The sequence below is a fragment of the Magnolia sinica genome, chromosome 2 (assembly GCF_029962835.1).
Source record: "Magnolia sinica isolate HGM2019 chromosome 2, MsV1, whole genome shotgun sequence".
Taxonomy (NCBI): domain Eukaryota; kingdom Viridiplantae; phylum Streptophyta; class Magnoliopsida; order Magnoliales; family Magnoliaceae; genus Magnolia; species Magnolia sinica.
The window spans coordinates 134,932,621-134,953,282 of record NC_080574.1 but is presented as its reverse complement, the minus strand read 5'-3'; the positions used below and the strand labels follow the sequence as shown (position 1 = coordinate 134,953,282).

General features: G+C 40.8%; 1 protein-coding gene across 3 annotated transcripts; it reads right to left on the bottom strand.

The window, feature by feature from the left end:
* Positions 1-11,017: 11,017 nt before the first annotated feature.
* LOC131237768 (nudix hydrolase 1) lies at positions 11,018-20,226 on the bottom strand. 3 transcript variants are annotated; one of them, XM_058235734.1, is made up of 3 exons: positions 20,031-20,226; positions 16,721-16,903; positions 11,018-11,417 (listed from the first exon to the last, which is right to left on the bottom strand). In XM_058235734.1, the coding sequence occupies exons 1-3, from the start codon at positions 20,164-20,166 to the stop codon at positions 11,119-11,121; spliced, it is 618 nt and encodes a 205-aa protein (XP_058091717.1). In that variant the 5' UTR covers positions 20,167-20,226; the 3' UTR covers positions 11,018-11,118. The 3 variants fall into 3 exon arrangements, with proteins under 3 accessions (XP_058091717.1, XP_058091719.1, XP_058091718.1); XM_058235736.1 differs by lacking the exon at positions 16,721-16,903; XM_058235735.1 differs by lacking the exons at positions 16,721-16,903; positions 20,031-20,226 and adding an exon at positions 14,340-14,521.
* Between the last annotated feature and the right edge of the window lie 436 nt (positions 20,227-20,662).

Here is a 20,662-nt window from a genome sequence, read left to right as displayed (position 1 = left end):
CGTTTTTTCGCGTGCGAGATTGCTAGTACTAAAATGACAAAAACGTCCTCCGAAGCATGGACGGGGATTGCCTCCTGCCTCTGTAAGGACAGACTCGGTACTTTCAGGGGATCTGTGGGGCCCAATGTGATGTATGTGTTTTATCAACACCGTCCATCCATTTTTCCAGATCATTTTAGGGCATGAGACGAAAAATGATAAAGGTATAACACTCAAGTGGGTCACACCACAGGAAGGAGTGGTGATAATGATGCCCACCGTTGAAACCTTCCTAGGGCCCACCTTGATGTTTATTTTTCATCCAACCCGTTCATAAGGTCACATAGACCTGGATTAAGGGAAAACAAAAATGTAAGTTTGATAAAACTTGTACGGCTCCAAGAAGTTTTTAACGGTGGGCGTTCAATCCCCCATGTGGCCCACTTGAGCCTTGTATCTGCCTTTTCTTTTCTCTATGCTCATCTGAAAAAAAAAAAAAAAAAAAAAGGATAGATAGTGTGGATAAAACACATACACCAAGGTGGGCCCCACACAGCCATGCCAGGACCGAATCTGTCCCGACTGGGGTAGTACACAATCCGCATGCCCCAGATATGTACCTGCTAATACGAAAGTCGAAAGATGGCCCATTCATCACCTGTGCTATGGCTAACCATACATGTATCAACAATCCTCACTCTGATCGATGCATATATGTCATATGATCTGGACCATCCAATTGATGGACCATCTCTACTGAATGTCCATGATAGTTCGCTTGAAGATTGTTGTCTATAACTTTTAGGTGGCTGTCTAGAACCAAGCTATTGATCAGACGGTTGTAAAGACACCTATTTAGTGTGAGTTCAAGTTAAGGCTCATTGGATGGTCAGAAGCATTGGTATATCTGCTAATCTGACGGTGGAGATGGTTTATAAATCAACGGTCACTTTTAAGCACATGCCTGGGCCATGGGCTCACCATCCAATCGTTGGATTCCCTGCTGATCTCCAAGATCAACGATCTCAATCATTCAAACCATGAATCCTACGTCTACTGATCTGGGGGGACTCCCAAACTCAATCAGCTGCTAATCAAGAGCTCGTGGCACACATGTAACTCATATTAAACCGTCCAAATCATGGGACCCACTGTAGATATCTCTCTAGTTTCGTTTAATTTTTGTTGTCTCATCGGAAGTGAGGCCCACGATTTGGACGGTCAGTTTGGGTTATATATATGCCTCAGATTGCATACTCACCCGCCAGTGCCAGTCGATGCTATGTGGGCCCCACCATGATGTATGTGTTTTATCCATGCTGTCCATCCATTTTTCCATTTCATTTCATAGCAGGAGCCTAGAAATGAGACATAACCAAATTTAAAGTGGACCACACCACAGAAAACAGTGGTGATTGAAATCCCACCATTAAAATTTTCATAGGGGACACAAAAATAGCTGATATTTCTGGATGGAAAATAAACATTAGAGTTTTTAACGGTGGGCGTTCAATCATCACTGTTTTCCTCTGGTATGGTCCACCTGTGATTTGGATCTATCTCATCATTGAGCTCATACCCTAAAATGATCTCTCAAAATGAATGGACCGCGTGGATAAACCACATACATCAAGGTGGGCCCCACAGAGCACCGACCCGTACAGAGCAGGGTCCGTCGAACATGCAGCAGTTAAGTTTGACCAATGAACAGTGGGAGAATTAAAAGGGCATTTCGGACATTTGACACAAGGGCAGTATAGTAAATTTCAATCCGTGAAATCTACCGTCTGTTTTCCCGTCCTTGAAAAATACCAGAGCAGGAAAGCAGAGGGATTCCAGAGATTGTAATGTCACAGGTGGGACATACAAATCGGACGGGAATCCTTTCACATTGCTCGAGGTTTCGATCCACCTCATTAATTTTCAAAGATTCAAAGCTGATGTTTGGACCTTTGGATATTAAATAAAGATAGTTGCACAAACCTTAATAACGACCACATAGTAACACTGCGTTCTTTCCAACGCATGCAATCATACAGTAGGACGCATGTAATTCATATTCAACCGTCCATCTGTGGACCCCACTTGTGATGGTTCAACTAACCGAATATTGCATCGAAAATAACGTTTTAGAGAGCTGATTGATTGACGTGTATTGGACGGCTAAAAATGATGAAAGGGCAATGGTGCATTTGGGTTCGTTCAAAGAATATGGTTTTTGGGTCGTGGCCCACCTAGAGTGGTCCCACAACTTAGACTGTTTGATTTTAGTTATATCTGTAGGATTGGATGTTTTTGTTGTCAGTGCATGTGTATGGACCATAAAGTCTGCCAGAGTGTCAAATGATTATACGTAAGTGATGTTATTAGTATATTAATTTTTGTTATTTCCCCATGCGCAAGTTAGTGGGGTCCACCAGAGAACAAGCCTTATGGGGCACTGGGCCATATCCTTCAATGGCTTTAATCCACTTTGTTCTTTGTCTTGTTATGGTGCGAGTTCCCATGTACGGCCTAGTTAGGTTCAACAAAGACGGACGGGGATTGCTTGCGAGGTGGGGCCCACCGTCATCGTTATGAGAAATCTGCACCGTTCATATGTCTTGCCAGCTCATGTTAGGCCTGAAATGATGGATCCGAAATTCGAGTGGGTAACCCGACAGGAAATAGTGGAGTTTGAACCTCCACATTTTTTTACTCGGTGGGGCCACAAGGGAATATTTGTAGGGCTACTTGAGGATTGCATGCCACCTTCTCAAGTAACTGCGGCCCGGAAGCTAGGTAGAGCCCACTATGCTGTTTGTGATAAATTAATCCCGTCCGTTTATTTTGCCAGCTTACGTTTGGATGTGAGTCGTGCGGCCGAGCCCACCTTTAGTACGTTCTTGTCCATGTCCAAACTTCCTAAAGCCCACCGGATGCGGATTGCGTCCTACCTCCGCCCGTCTCTGGCACCGAACGGGCAGTTCTGTGGGTGGGCCCACCATGATGTATCTGTTTATCCAATCCGTCCATCCTTATTCTCAGATCATTTTAAGATGTGAGCACAAAAATGAGTCAGATCCAACGCTCAAATGGACCACACCCTACATGACTTTTGCATCTAATGCAACCAAGTTTATTATTTGGTGTGGTCTACTTTAGTTTTGGAACTGCCTCATTTTTGTACTTATGCCTTAAAATGAACTGAGAATAGAGATGGACTGATTGAATAAACAGATACATCATGATGGGCCGCCCACAGAACTGGCCATTCGAGGCTAGAGAGGGACCAGGGTAGGACGCAATCGGTGTTGAGGCCCACCATAATGTTTGTTTGCCATCCAACCTTTTAATAAAGTAACAAAGAATTAAATAAAAGGAAAATAACAAATGCCAATTTGATCCAAAACTTTTGTGGCTCATGATAAATTTTTAATGGTCAATCATCATCATTTCTAGTAGTGTGGTCGACTTAAAATCTAAATCTAACTCATTTTCTTATCTCATAATTGTAAAACGATGTGAAAAATTAGATAGACAACATAGATATACTGCACATTCATTAAGGTGAACTTCACAGGGCTATTGTGTTGGGTGAAGTGTAGAGTTGTACACGAGTAGTCAAGCTTGGCTCAGCCAATGGGTTACCCCAACTCATATTTGACCGGGCTTGGTCCTCGAATTTGACTGGCCAGTTCAAATTGGCACAGTCAGTAGTTCGAGCCAACTCGAGATAAGTTTGAGCTAAGCTTGGGCTTGATCTTTTAAGCCAAATTCAAGTTCAAGCCTATGAGTTAAGTTCAAGTTTAGGTTTTGGAATTTTTAATATATAATATATATAATATGTATGTTATATAATTATTTAAATATATAAATATTTACAAAATATTTATATTTAGTGAACCCATTGGAATTGAATGAGTTAAATCAATTTGAACCGAATCAAGTTCGTAACAAGTTCTGAGCTAGGGCGAGTGGAGCCCAATCTAGCTCAGAGTAGGCTCAAATTTTTGTTTGAACCCAATTTTGAGCCGAGTCAAGTGGAAAAAATCAGAACTCTTGTGCATATCTTTTATCGAAGGTGAGGTAGTATATTTATAGGTTTTCTAGGCAATTTCTGTATCTTAATAGATCTATTAGATAGGTTGGAAGAGCCAATATTAAAGTAGGGATTTGCTCTCAAAAACTTTATTGATTTTACCTCTGTTAGTAAAATTTTCGACTAAGATCTTGTTGAATCAATCATACTTTTATGTGATGCGAGATAGGTCGGTTTTTAAAGTTGAAGTTAGTATTTGAGGTTGAAGTCAGTTTCTGAGGTCGAGCTTAATTAGACAACTTAGTTGAGATGATCAAGTTCGATTGATAAATTTTATTGTTGAACTTTGAAATTGACCAGTTTGACTTGATAAATAGGTCCTTCGTTGAAGCCTAGCTCAGCTTCTCCCTTGGTAGACATATCGTTGACATGAGGAAGTTAATCTATCCGTTATTTGCATCATATGGCTGGTTAGTCCGACCTTTCCCATAAAATTGACAATTCTCTCCTAATTTGTACTAAATGGGCTATGCTTTAGCAATCCAAACCAGTGGTTGAGATATGCCAAGTGAACTTGCTGTAGGTAAGTGCACTTACCTCGATCATCAGGTGGGCCTTAGCGTGTTAATAGAATGTGGATTGTGGTCAATTTATCTTACCAGTTCATTTGCTCGGTAGACGTATGGCTCTGATCTTGCACACACGTATCTCATTTCACGTGTCTTTTACAAAGTTCACTCAAGACTGAAACTTGGAAGATCCTAGCAGCCGATCTTGGGCCTTCTCAGTGGACCCTTTTATTTCCCTTCACAACGAATCTGGGAGATTTCTATGGAACAATAATACAGACAGACCCTACAGATCAACGATCAGGATCACTGAACCCTGGCAGGTGGGACTACCTGCACAAACTGCGAGAGATAGAAGTAGATGGAACCTTTCATCTACTGATCTCTGCTTTATTAGATGGCGAGTGCCCCAAGAAATGCACTGATCCATGTATCTTATCCATCAATTGGAGGATCTAATACTAAATCTGACTGATCCTAGCCACTGATTAGAGGACTTTTTAAGGGTTACAAATGGGCGGTTAGGAAAGTTCATTAAGGTAACCATCCATTTAACGGATAGAATCATCTGACCATTGAGATTTCTGCCCATGGCCCATTTCCATGATTGATGTAATTCAAAAGCTATGGAGCGTTTGGATGTCAATATTTTTGGATTGAAGCTAAAAGGCTCTACTATAATCCAGTTCTACCGAGCTCTACCGTATCATCTCCCGCACCATATCTTCAAATGATTATAAAGCACACAGCACACAGCACTCGCACAAGCACTTTTCTGAAGCCGCTAGGAAGTTGTTTAATAGAAAAATATTTAATACACTATCTTCGTATGACACTTGATACGCAGGCACCTAGAAATTATACACGTGGAAAATATCATCTCAAATTAAACCGACTAAATGGTGGAGCCCACTATTGCAATTTTTCTTATCATTAAAATCGGATTGGTTTAACAATCCTAACCTCTGATCTGCGAACACCTGTTTTTCTAGATGAGACAATTGGATATTTTTCATTTTCAACCGTACAATGAATGTCCAGAATAATTTTCAAATAATATTATTTTTTGGTTTATAATAAATTAAAGATGGTACCTATAATTTGGATGGTTTAGTTTGAATAAATTTTATGCCACGTATGCAATTTCTCACTAATTTCTAACTGCGCGTGTATCATCGATCTCAGTCTGCCAGACTATTTCTCAAGTTGGATCGCTTCCTTGAAAGGGAGCGGATTGGGTGCGGCCGGGCCTCGCCCCAATACGGTGCGGCCCTTACCATGGGGCCCACCTTGATATCTTTATTCTATATTCACGCCGTCTATCCGTTTTTTCAGATCATTTTATGCCATGGACTCAAAAATTAATAAGATCTGAATCTCAGGCAGTACATAATATAGGAAACGGTGGTGATTGACCAGTAATGAGCGATGAAAGTTTTGTATCTAACTGTATATGTTTTTTCCCTTCATCCAGGTTTTTTTGACTGTATCAACCGGTTGGATGGTAAATGAAAATTATGGTGGGCCCTAGGAATTTTTTTATTAGCAGGAGTTCAATCTCCACTGTTTCTCATATCATGGTCCACATAAGATTTTGATCTTCTCAATTTTTTTCTAAAATATTGCTCTAAAATGATCTGAGAAAACGAATGGACGGCGTGGATATAGAATACATACGTCAAGGTGGGCCCCACATTAAGGGCTGCACCGTCTTGGGTATAGCCAGGGCCGCACGTAATCCACTCCCTCCTTGAAAACAACGCTTACTCGTGATGATTGGCTGTGACTCACAATAGAGGAAAAGACTTTCCGTGCATGCGATCTACACCGTTGAATAGTGGGGTATAACTCGATTTTGTTCGACCGTGAATGGGGTGTGACTCGGAAATCTGTATGCTATGGCAGCCTTAACTTTTGAGCATGGTCCACCTAAAGAAGCATCTTGACAGAATGAGGTGGCCCATGATAGCTACCCATGCAAGGTCTCATTCCAACTGTTGGATGACACACATGTCAGAGTTACAGACCATTCCTTGGGTTGTGTATACTCTGTACATTCCCGACCAAATTAATCGTATTGGTCTGGCAAGCTACACTTGTATGATAAAAATGGACGGTTAATAATAATTTTTATAAAAAAAAATCCAATGGTCCAGTTCAATTTGGATGTACTCACTTTAACAGTGTATTATTTCAAAATTTTTATGGCATCCTCAACTGTATACTGTTTATTGGATTACTTAGATTCATCACATGTGCGCCATCGGCCAATGGTGAGAGAGTGATGTTGAACAAGTCGCTAAGAGCACCCTGAATTTGGAATACTTTGAATTCATAATTCTTTTATTGTGTTTGGCACTTAGGATTTAAAATCCTATGTAATCCAAAAATATTTATGTACATAAATTGTGTAGCATATTTATAGCAGTTTAAATTTAATTAGTAAATCAACCTTAATAGATCTAGTTGGTGTACCTATATGATATTTGATATAATGATTGTAATAAACTAGTTAAAATATATGCTTTGACAAAAAGTGATGAAATTTCATGCTTCGAATGAGCCACAAGCATAATATCACAGTCGAGCAACCAACCAGCATTTGTTAATGGTTGATTTACATAGCCAATGCTTGGACTGCTCAAATTCTTTTATTGATGTAATTTAAGTGATATAGTTGATAATCTCATTGTTTTGAGATATCATCACCATGTTTAATAGATTAGTAACCTAGTGACACATATGTTACACATGCGACTCTATAACCTTTCAAAATGAGTAAAAAAAAAAAATCAGGGATTACCAAACTCACCACAAGTGAGAATTTGAAATCCCTCGGATTCAGAATATTCACAAATTTACCTTGCCAAATGACCGATGGATTCGGAATACCATCAAATCCCCCAAAATCTGCAGTGCCAAACAGCCCCTTAGTTTATATTAATCATATCAATTACTTTGCAGTCAACATATCATCCATTATTATCAATTTTATTTTTACTTATGGAGGTATTTTTCTTCTTTTTGGTTCTTGCCTTTATACTCAAAGCTTATCACAAACACACCATCTGAGTGAGAGAGAGAGAGAGAGAGAGAGAGAGAGAGAGAGAGGCCCTAACCCAAGTAAATGAATACCAGGTGGAGCCTCATACATCATCTTAATCATGTTAAGTCAGGTTATGGCATTTGGAGTTGTGATTTTGGTGATTACTTGTATGGGTTATACATGCCTAATCGAGATTTAAATATGCCTCGTTTTTAAGCTGACATCCTAACATAAGCCAATATAACAGATGTACAGTAAGGTTGAAAATCGATTGAAAATTAGGGTTTTTGGTAAAAAATAGGAAGATTTAGGAGCGGTTTTCTTGAGACGTGGATTCTCTCTCTCTCTCTCTCTCTCTCTCTCTCTCTCTCTCTCTCTCTCTCTCTCTCTCTCTATATATATATATAAGACATGGAGTTCTCAAGAGAAGGAATGCTGGAAGGCCATTAAAAGAAGAGGCTTCAATGTAAATACATTCTAGAAAACGTTGGGCTTAATAACAAATGGGTATTCAAATTGACAGAAGGATCCTTTTCAGCGTGTAAAAGATCTTTGGTGATGGCCCATAAAGTTTTGGATCAAATTACAAATTGGGCCCCGGGGTTTAATGAGGTGCTGCTTCACGTGGACCGTTCAGATTTTGGGTCACATCAAGTATGATGAGTTCTCAAAAAAAGTTTCGCACGTGCGAACTGGTGGGCAGCTGAGCATTTATACACACACACACACTTGGGTGGGACTCAATGGTTGAGAGAGAGAGTTAAATGGGTCTCATTTTTCTTGCCTAGGCCAGGCCACAACCCACCCATATAGCTTCGCCCAAGCCCAGCTAAGAAGTGGGAAGTACCAATTGACCCATGGGCCCATCTGATTCATTGCCACATCTATCCAAAAAGAGCATATGAAAATCTTCTTAGCCATTTCAAACTAGAGAATCATATATGAAATGTTCATTCACGTATTCCATTATTAATCCACAACATAAGAAATATATGCCATTCGTAGCTATCGGTGGGCCACCATTTAAGTTTCACTATGATGGGAAGGGACAAACTGCTTTGGACCATCTTCTCCAGCAGCGAAAACAGTGGCTGTGGGAGGTCATTCCAGTCCCAACCTTCACATTTATCCCGCTCGACGTTCTTGGGCACTTGGCTGGGATCCACCAGAAAGAACCACATGAAGACGATGGCGTAGTGGGCCAGGTTTGGTTGGTCCAAGAAGACATTATTAGTGACTGTTAAAAATTCTATCTTCTCGATGTCTAGGCCCGTTTCCTCTTTCACCTCCCACGCTGCACCCACTTTATAAATTTCCAGATGGAATGGACGGTCCACCACGTTGTGTATATGTCATCCAACCCATTCATCAGGTGGATGAAGGGTACACCCAAACTCCATCCGTTCCAAACTTTAATTGGGCAACAAGAAGTGAATTTATAGATATTAGGCGTGATTGTACAGTTAATGGGAGGAGGCCCACTAGAAACTCAGTTTGGATTCTACACACAAATCATGGGTGGGCCCCACATAGATTGAACTTATGGTAATTACCATACACTAGAAGATATGTGATCATTCCTGACCTTACATGTGAGATCTGGTTATCTCTACTATGAGGCTGAATCAACTACAAACCTTTGTAGATTAAGCTTAGCTTGCAATTTGCAGAGTGGGGCCCACCATGATGCTTACATGACATCTAATCCATTCATCATGTGAGCTTTACGATGTTCTCCTTAGCACTCGAAAAATCAAGCCCATCCAAAACTTTGGGCCTCTTTTGTTAAATTTGAAGTCTGAAGCATGAATTTAAAATCTGAATATGAAGTCTGATTGTAAAGTCTGAAAACTTGTTTGCTAACTGTCTGAAAGAAGTACCCAAAGTCTAAAACCTAAGTATTGAATCTGAAATAATTTGCTTTGAAGTCTGAAAATTAAGTACTGAATTTGAAACAACTTATTTATTAACAAAGGGCTGAAATGTCTGATATTTGCTCATTTGACATATTTGCCCATTTCCTGTTTGAAAATGTTTTACATTACGAAGGGTTTATAAATATATTATATTCACATTGTCCATCCATTTTGGCAATATCATTTTAAGAAATGGTCCCAAAAATTAAAAAGATCCAAAACTTATGTGAATCAAGTAGTGAGACAATGGCACCCACTGTTGAAACCTTCTTAAGGCCCACCAAGATGTTTATTTGCATCCAACCTATTCATAAGGTCAACCTTTTTGTATTTTTTTGTTTTTTATTTTTTTTAATTTTTTGTTACACAAGCACACACACACCCACACGCTCACGCTGCAGTGGGATTTCACCACCTATGGATACTTGAACCCTTGACCGGGTGTTGAGCACACACACCCCCCACACACTCACGCAGCAGTGGGATTTCACCACCTATGGATACTCGAACCCTTGACTGGGTGTTGAAACTCCTGAGAGTCTACCACTGGAGCAAGAGTAAGGATCCTTCGTAAGGTCAACCTTAATGAATGGAAAACACAAATATCAACTTGATCCAAATATTTGTGGTGATTGAATGCCCACCGTTAAAAAGTTCGCGGGGGCCAAAAAAGTTTTGGATCACACAAAAGTTTTGGATCAAGCTGTTACCTATGTTTTCCCTTCATTCACGTTTGTGTGTGACCTGATCAACAGGTTGAATGACAAATAAACATTACAGTGGGCATTCAATCACCACTGTTTCCTGTAGTGTGGTCCACTTCAAAAACAATATAATGGTTATAAAATTGTGTCTTTGGAGAACAATCAAAGTGCCAACCGACGGAGTTGATTGGCCCTGACATTTCTATATATTTTTAAGGTCGCTTTTAAAACTTTATTATTTTCGTTAGGTTCTGAATTTGTTATTTTTCAGTCATTTCAGTGTTTGAAAAGATTAGTCATAACTCAAAGTTTTTGTCTAAGTTATCTGAGAGTAGTACGAGTTAAGTATAGAAATCTTCATTATTTTCAGTAGCTTTTTGTTTGGAAAATATTTAAGAGCAATTGTTTATAAAGTCATGTGAACTAAATTTCATCTATTGTTATCAATTTTATTATCCTTCTAGAGTTTTTTTTTTTTTTTTTAATCCTTTGTAGATTCAAGGTGTATCATGGGAGAAAATAGTTATATTTTCTCCCCTCGACAATGGGTGACCGCTGATACGTGTGTGTGTGTGTGGGGGGGGGGTGTGTGGGTGGGTGGGTCAGGTTGGATATGCAATTTACTTAAATGGGTCTCATTTTTCTAGCCTAGGGCATGTCACTACCCATTTAGCTTGGCCTGAACCCAACTAAGAAGTGGGTAAGGCCCTTTGACCATGAGCCATATGACCCATTGCCCACCCTACCCAAAGAGTATATGAAAATTTTCTCAGACTTAAAAATAGAGAATCACATACAAAATGTTCATTCATGTGTTCCATTATCAATTCACAACAACGAAATATATGCCATCTGCAGCTACTGGTGGGCTGGTATTTAAATTTCACTCTGATGGGAATGGATTAAAACCACTTCGGACCATCTTCTCCAGCGGCGCAAACAGTGGATTTGGGAGGTTCTTCCAGTCATACCAGTCCCACCCTTCGCACTTCTCTGGCTCGATGTTCTTGGGCACTTGGGTGGGGTCCGCCAGAACGGACCGCATGAAGACAGTGACGTAGTGGGCTGGCTTTGGTTGGTCCAGAAAGACGTTGTTAGTGACGGTTAGGAACTCGATCTTCTCGATGTCGAGGCCTGTTTCTTCCTTCACCTCCCTAGCCGCACACTCTTCAAAGCTCTCACCTACAATGCAATAACAAGATGAGAAAGGAGATCTTGTTCGTGGGGTATAGACCAGTCACCATCACCATCTTATTATTATGAACTGAAAGTAACAACGAGTAATCAAAAAGCACAATGAGCCACGAGCCTAAAATTGTGAGTAGAGAGGAAAGAACTTCGACACTGCTCAAAAGGAGAAGATTATTAGAGGTCTTAGATCTCCAACTCTACTCTGCAAAATCTTCGATCACAAAATGACAAGCCCTGGTTAGAAATGTGTGTACGAAAGAACACTCGCACTCATCAATTAGAGAAGATGACTTGAGTTCTTCGATCCATGCGCTACTTGTAGGACATTCTCATACGGAACTTATGGTAGGTTGGTCTTAAAGAGGCGGATATTTCACCATTTTCTTTAGGACATCCTACCTAGCCTTCGAAGTTTCTAACCCATAACCTGTGGGAGGATAGTCTTAGATAAATTGGAACAATTTACCATTTTCTCTAGGATGCCTCACCTAGTCTTCATATCTTTTCACTCGAAACTAGTAGGAGGGTAATTTATGAGAGATAGGAATATTTCACTCTTTTCTCTACAACATCTTCACCTAATCTTCTAGCATTGGAGTTGGAGTTGTTGTAGTGTGTGATGGAAATGAAGGGAGTATTCGTAAGTGTGTATGATGTTACTTTAGTTATTAATAGGTGGTGAGAAGTATTTTTCTCATTAGTTAGTTGGGGCAGTTGGTTTCAACGTTTAGATGGCCAATCTAGCCTAATTTTAGAGTTTGGATGGCTTGGATTAAGCTTTGAGTTGGTTCAAATTAGATTAAGGATAATTTGAAATAGATTTATTTTGGCTTATACGGACTTTAACATGCAAATGCTAATAAAATTGTAAATAAGCCATGGAGAGAGATGAACATAACCCATGCATTATTCACCGGTTTGATATCAGTTATTGCATTTTAGCTGTGCCGAATCCCCCTAGGGCCTGTTTGGGAGCGTGGATTCAGAACCCCTGGATTTGAAATCCTCCTATTGCATTTGGCACCCTATATTGGAAATCAACTTTAATCCAAAAGTAGCTATGCATGGTATATTTAATGGGGTTTGAATTTAATTATTAAATTAAACTTAATATCTCTAATTAGTAAACATATGTAACGTTTGACACAATGATTGTAATAAGCCCACTAAAATATATACTTTGCCGGAAAATGATGAAATTCCAAGTCTCGGATGGGCCACAAGCACAAGATCATGTCCGCGTGACTAACAACCAATTTTTAACCATTGATTTACATGGACAATGTTTGGATGGCATTGATCATCATATTAAAATAATTATAGTGATGCAATTGATAATCTAATTATTTTGGGATATCATTAGTGAGCCATGTGCCCAATAGTTTAATAGTCTAGTGACACCAAGGTGTTTCGTTACGGTAACGGTGGCCGTAACAGCCACCACCATTACCTTTACGATACGGGGCATAACGGCTGTTACAGCCTCTCTTTTTTATTTAAGTATATGCGAGCATTGTATATATGGTAAACATTCAAGGTTATTTTTTAAATATGAAAAACATATATATATATATATATATATATATATATATATATATATATATATATATATCTTGTAATAGTTATCTCATTATTATTGTTATTTTTTTATTTCAAGTGCCCATATTGTCAATATTAGGATGGGTGATACTCCCCCAGCGGATCTTCCTCCGACTACACCAGTAATTACTTTATGGTGCCAAATAACTAGTGGATTTGAAATCCCCTCATACCAGCGGATTTTATAATAATTATTATACATCGAGTTGCGTTGGGTCGAGCCTTCCAGTCTAGTTTTTGGGTCTTGAAATTATGCATAGAACATTGTCTCAATTATCACTTTCAAAAGGATCCTTGCTCTCGCTCGGGTGGTAGCGGTAGACTCTCGGGAGTTTCAACACCTGGTCAAGGGTTCGAGCATCCATAGGTGCTGAAAGCCCACTGCGGCATGAGTGTGTGGGTGTGTGTGTATATTATCACTTTCAAAAATCAATGGGCCAGCTTGGGAATGAAATCTAGACCCATGGATTGTCTTTCGATCAATCCAAGTACCATGAACTCCTATTCGTGGACACCGTTGAAATAAGACCATAGGGATTTTTTTTAACCGTCCAATAATTCTAAACTTCCACTGATCCTATAGTCTGAACATCTGGAAACTACAATTGGACAGTTTAATTTGAATATCCTGTATGCCACGCGTGCAGCATCTAAGTAATTTCTAAGTGCATGTGTATAATCCATCACTCTGCCAGAGTTTCAAAGTTTTTTCTATTACAGCAAGTCTTTGGTGATCTCTGACAGCCAATGAGGTGTGGGGGCCATTACCGGTACCGAACTTTTCCAGCGGTGATCTGGCGGAAGGTTCTTTCCGTGCACGTTAGCAAACTGAGGGTTTTGCTAAACTGCGCAGGAGCGCCAGGCCGCAACTTTGGCCGTGCGATCTGAGCCGTCCGATGGGAGACGGTTCAGTGCCATATATCCGGACGAAATGGTGAAAACCAACTATCACCGCAAGCGTACGGCCGTTACCGCCTAGCCCTGGCTACGCGCAGGACCCTCCGGCGTACTTTAGCACAAACCCTTTAATTTGCGCCTGAAACCCGCATTGCGGAACCGGAGCCGGCCGACTGGACCACTCAAGCCCGACCGCCGTCGGAGTCGTCCACCAGCACGGTATGCCCCAGGCGCACTTTAGATAATCCCCTTTAACTTGCGCCCGAAACACGGGCGTCTGTAGACGCAGCTAGCCGACTCGTGCTTAACCACGGTCGAACCAAATCAAGCCTCCGGCGCAAGTTAGCAAGCACCTAATATTAGGAAAGGAGGGCAAAAGTGGAAAAAACAAAAACGAAGAGGTTGGTGTGCCCTAACCGAATTCCAGGTGGCCGCCTGGGAGAGCGAAGGTGGAATGGCCCATTGAGGAGAGTCGCTTTCCCAGTAGTACGAACTCGCCCTTCACCACGAAGGCCACGACCGCGACTCGCGGCACTGGACCGGTATCCATTGCTGTGCGCAGTTTAACACTATCCTCTGCTGTGCGCAGGTTAACACCTTGTGCCACGGCGACTTTATAGTCCATGATTTCTTGAGCCTCAAGACAGTCAAAAGTGGCTGCAGCGTATTTTACCATACCGTTCCGATTTTTGAGTTGGTACAATTGGCTCCATGGTTCAAAGATCAACACCGTTGATATGAAAGGATCGTCGTGGATATTTGATGGTCCAAAATTTCTATATATTGGTAGATCCTAGCTGTACGATATTTGGGCTTTCTCTTGGTTGAATGTTCACCTTTTCAGTCTTTTCTATCTTAACCGTTCATCTTTTAACCACCTATTGAAGGGGTAGGATTATTCTAATCAAGGGGATTTTTGGTGTGTGATGTGTGTTACCTTTCTCATTTTTGTGAGAAATCCACTCCATCCATATGTTTTTTTTAGCTCATTTCCTAGCATGACCCAAAAATGAGGCAGATCCAAAGCTTAAGTGGGAGATTGTATAATGAAACATTAGAGGGCTACAAAAGCCTTGGATCATGCTATAATATTTTTGTTCTTTCATCTTAGTGGAGGAATGACCTAATGAACGATTGGGTTGCTTTATGAATGGTTTGGATTGCATATAAAAATTACAATGGAGCCCATAAAGATTTGAATGATAAGGAACCTGTGTTCACTTTTTCCAGTCAAGTGGCCCACTTGAGCTTTAGATCCGCTTGATTTTTTTTATGAAGTCATAACATGACCTACCAAAATGGATGGACGGAGTAGATTTCTTACGAACATCACGTTGGGCCCCACCATCACTGCAACCATCTCCAATCTAATCAAACAGCAGTGGTTAGAGATTGACTGACTGTGATGCTTTGTGATAAATCCGACTCAGCTCACCATTTTCACATCTCATTTCAAGACGTGTACCTAAAATTGAGGCTGATCCAATGTACAGGTGGGTCCCACGGCAGGAAAAGGTCAGATAGCGATCTTTAATGGTCCACTTGGATTATGGCCTGCTTAAGATCTGGATCTACCTTATCTTTTGGTTTCCGGGGTAAAATGATAAGTCAGAACTTTTGGACAGATTGGATTTCTCTCAAACATCACGGTGGGCCCCGCAATCACTGCAACCACCTCCAATCTAATCTCACACCAGTCGCCCAAGACTCATGATCGGGACTGGATTAGGTGCAACCCTGACTGTGGGGCCCACTTTGATGGATGTATTGTATATCAACGACGTCCATCAGTGTTGCCAGCTCATTATATGACATATAAGTCTAAAATAAAGCATATCCAAATCACAAGTGAACTATACCTAGCATGAGTCCTAGGAAGGTTTCAACCGTGGATGTCATTATCCCCACTGCTTTTTGTGGTGTGGTTTACTCTAAGCTTTAAATTTGCCTATTTTATGGCCCATGCCTTGAAATGATCTCGCAAAACGGACGGATAGTGTGGATACAACACATACCTCATGGTGGGGCTCATAAGACTTGGTGATGTCAATGCACCACTGAGTTTGGTGGTGAGACCTAATCCACTTCTGCAAGGGGAGGCAGCTCCTGGCTCATCCAACGTGGGTTTTTTTTTTTTTTTAAAGTTATTTATTTAAGTTTAATAGCCAAATTAATTACAAAAACTAACTCATGAACTCATGAAAATTAAAAAAGTTGCTTATTTAGTAGTATCCAAACAGGCCCTTAAAGACACCCACCATTGAAACCTTTCTAGGCCACACTTGTTATTAAGTTCTGCATTATTTGCGGACTTAGGACCTAAAATGGGCTTACGAAATTGATAGAGCCCACCCCAAACAACAGGGTACAATTGTAAAAATGAATGACCTCATAGGTCAAATGGACTTTCCAATGCCTTAACAGTCCTTTTCCTAGATCTTTACTGTTGCTCCGGTGGTAGACTCCCAGGAGTTTCATCGCTGGTGTGGGGGGGGATAAGAAACAGGCGTATTTTCGAAATTCAACCAAAAAGCAGGTTGTTTTTATAATTAACTCATTGTTTTAACCCTCGAAAACAAGTTATTCCCGAAAATTTGCATGTACCACAGGGCTCAAGTATTATAAATTTATATAATACCTCTAATAAAATCAGGCTCGATTGCAGAGCCACCCAAAACATAACCCACGAGATGGACGATTCACTGTAACTAAACCAACCGTGTGGACCCACATGGACGCTTCAAGGATGATGGACCGTCCATCATGACCAAGGAAATGGAGAAAGGAGATTAACTGACCAAATTCTAGGTGGCCACCGGGTAGAGCAAAGGTGTGGGTGCTCGTCGCGACTGATTGGCGCTTCCCAAGTAGTACGGACGTTCCTTTGATTATGAACGCAACGACTCCGACTTTCGGTACAGGACAGCTCTCCATTACGACCGTACGACCGGCGCAATTTATTGGTCTGCGCACCCTGCGTACTGTAGCTAAAGAGGTTCTGACTTCTGAATACAAGCATTTCGAAGATCCTCGACCTGATAACGTGCATCGACTCAGATTTTCAATTTTGGTGAGTGGGCCACATGGGTTAGTAATGTAGACCATTGGTCCACCGAGTCCTATCTTGATGTGGAAGGAGCCAAAAGCAACATAGCAACCAACGTTCGGTGTATCTCAAAAAAACACAGAGAAAATTGTTTGGAAAAGCAAAAGTATTTCTGCTTTGATTTTTTTCCTTTTATAATGAAAACCATTAATTCCATCCAGGATCAAATGATAGTTATAAGTACACCCTGATCCATAGCTCGAGTGGTAGACTGAGTGAAAGATACCTCGTTTTAACCCTTAAGGTCTTGGTATCGATCCCTAGTGGGGGTGGCTAACACTGAAGTGTCAACTGACAGTGTTTTATACTAACAAGCTAACAGGAAAAAATATATATATAAATGATAGTTGTAAATGAGTTTATATACCTTTGTTTTTTTATAGAATATTGTAAAATGTATCATGCAATATTCAAGTCCGTATGTATGCACAAGCTTGACTTCCTGAGAAAACTTGACCCCGAAAACCCAAAAATCTTTATCCATCCATGTCCGCACGTCCACACCTTCATGTACTCAAGTGCGGCCTGAATGAGCCTCTTATCGTGATGTTGTATGTGGCCCACTTAATAAGACAATTTCAGCCATGCAGGTGCATCTCAATTGTCATGGCAATTAGAGTTGTACACAAACTGAGTTAGCTTGATTAACTCGTTCAACTCGACTTGAAAAAGCTTGATTCGACTCGGTTCGGAATTGAGTTCGAGCTGAGTTGAGCTGATTTTTGGAGCTTGAAAAATATTTCAAGCCAAGTTTGAGCTTGTCCAAGCTTGAATCGACTCGGATCGAACCTCAACTCGAATCAGTTCGATGACTCGATTATTTTGATATTAACATTGCTCACCAAGTGTTTGATGAAATAACTCAACGAAGTGTTCTTTTTAGGTGAATACATTCTCCGCGGGATTGGTGTTGGAATTCTCACAGCCAATGCATGCTATGAAGATTCGTTTGTAAGGATTTGGTATCCTAGGAGAGGGTACATTGATGCTCTTATGCACCTATTTGATCGACTAAGGGATGCGAAGTATCTTAAGAATAACGAGTACATAGGTATCTTGACCCAACAACAAAACATAATAATCAGCGGTTGTTATTTTGCATATCACACACTTACAGGTGTGGAGTCCCTTCCATTTTTATTCATAATTTTCCATTTATAGTTCCAATAACTAATATTGGGATCTATATAAATGTAGTTCAAATAGTTAGAATTTGTCATACCACGGGTATTTTGGAAGCACGGTCCAGGTGATCTGGGACACAACAGATCAATGATTTGGATCATCAAGTAAGGGTAACATGTATCATAACTGAAAAGTGGTCCTCATTATGTCAGGGGTCATTAGCACCATAAAGTAAATGAGGGTTTCACATCCAGAAGATTTCAAATCTCCTAAATAAAGGGGTTTGAAATCCAAAGTGGAAGCTACATTTAAAATCCTTCCAAGAAACTTGTGTCACTATACAATTAATTTATTTGGCAAATGACCCACTAATGATATTCCAAAGCAATAAGAGTATCAACTGCCTCACTGTAATTACTTTAATAAGATAATGTGCGCCATATAAACATTATCCGTGTACATCAATGGTTGAGAACCATTAGTTAGTCACTCGAATATGATCCTATGCTTGTGGCCCATTTGAGACTTGAAATTTCATTATTTTTGAGTAAAGTATATATTTCCACATGCTTGTTACAACCATTATGTTAAACATTACATACATATACTAATTAAATATATTAAAGTTAATGCAATAATTAAATACAAACCTCTATGAATATATCATACATAGTTACTATTGAATTTTAAATGGCCGGTGACAAACACAACCGAATGATTCCAAATCCAAGGGATTCCGAATCCAGGGGTCCGGAATCCAGGGGGGGTTCGGCGCAGGGCATTAGATGCGATTGGGTGTATAGATTTGCATTTGGTCCCGTGGACTCGTGCCCATCGTAGATGTACTCCGCCGCCGCCGCCAGTAAGATCCACTAGATTGTAATATCCTAGCCATGAAACTTGGCCCTTCTTTCAGTTGAATGTGAGCCGTCACCGTATTTCTTTTCTTGACCGTTTATTTACTGGCCACAAATTGAAAGGAAATGATTATCCTATGGAGAAGATCTTGGGGGCATGCTTCATCCACCATGAGGATCAACAAACTAACTGTCTGGATTACTGAACAATGGACCTACTTCAACAAAACCAAGAACCCAAGTGTACGGAGCATATCCTCGGCCATAAAAATAAAAATAAAAATAAAAACACATGATTTTCACGTTTTGAGATGGTGCTGGTTTATCAGAAATTATCCACTGCTACCAGCGCACTCTGAATTATGGTGCTCCTAATCATGCAGAAACATATGAACATTCCAATCAATCGATCATGACTGTTCATTTAGTTTACATCAATCATCCACCTGATAGAAACTACACAAGTAGGGCCATTTTAACTATTACCAATTTAGACCACAAAATAGACGGTTGAGATCGTTTGTGGACGATTTGATTCATCCATTTGGCGGGAACCAAAATGAATTTCTGATTATTAAAAAAAAAAAGGCACTGTAATAAGACGGTCCTAACCATCCCATCCATGGGTCGGAATACTGACGGTTGTGGAAAAGAAAGCCCACTTTCAAAGGGCAGGATCAGCCGATTGGTGTGATTTTTGTAGGGTGGCCCATGAAATGCGGTCTGCACCACATAGACAGTCCAGATCCATTGATTGGACTGTCCACAAACTAGGAGCAGTGGATAATTTCACTTGCACATCCCATGGATTTTCAACGGCTCACGTGGTAAGATTGTCTCATGGGCGTGATTGTAGAACCATCCAACGCATAGCCCACGAGATGGACCACTCACTGCAATCAAACCAGCCGCGGGGACCCACATGGATGTTTCCAGGATGGTGGGCCCTCGATCACGAGCAACGAAATACTACCCAACGAAAAGGGCGAGAAAGAAAATGGACGGAGGAGCTTAACTGACCAAATTCTAGGTGGCCACCAGGGGGAGCAAAGACGTTATTAGCCGTCGCGACGGACCGGCGCTTCCCGAGGAGTATGGATTTCCCTGTGATTACGAACGCCACGACTCCGACTTGCGGTACGGCAGCGCTCTCCATAGCGAGAGCAGAAGAGGCGCAGTTTAATAGTCGGCGCACCCTGCGTTCTGTAGCAGAAGAGGTTCTAAAATCGAGTGTGTCGACGCACAAGCTATATATAGGTCCTCGACCCGAGAACGTGCAGCATACTCGGGTTTTCGATTTTAGTTAGTCGGGTACATGTGTCATTAATCCAGACCGTCCATGGAGTCCTAGCCATGAAACTTGGCCCCTTTTTCAGTTGAATGTGAACTGTTGCGGTGTTTCCCTTCTTGTCCGTTTACTTACTGGACACGAATTGAATGGATATGATTGTCCTATAGACAATATATTGGGGGCATGCTCCATCCACCATGAGGATCCCCAAACTAACGGTCTGGATCACTGAACCGTGGACCCACTTGCGCCAAATGAAGAACCCGAGTGTATTGTGCATATCCACGGCCGTAGATTCACGTGATTTCTCGTTGTTGGGAGGGGAGTAAAAAACAAAGGTGAGGCGTGGTTTTCTATTGTT

Excerpts from the sequence above, each read along its gene's own strand:
- LOC131237768 (XM_058235734.1), bottom strand. The coding sequence starts at position 20,166 with ATGGAGAGCGCTGCCGTACCGCAAGTCGGAGTCGTGGCGTTCGTAATC. Across the intron at positions 16,904-20,030 it reads TGGTGGCCACCTAGAATTTG|TACGCAGGGTGCGCAGACCA; the intron begins GTCAGTTAAGCT and ends CTTTAGCTACAG. Across the intron at positions 11,418-16,720 it reads CGGTGGCCACCTAGAATTTG|GTGAGAGCTTTGAAGAGTGT; the intron begins GTCAGTTAATCT and ends ATTGCATTGTAG.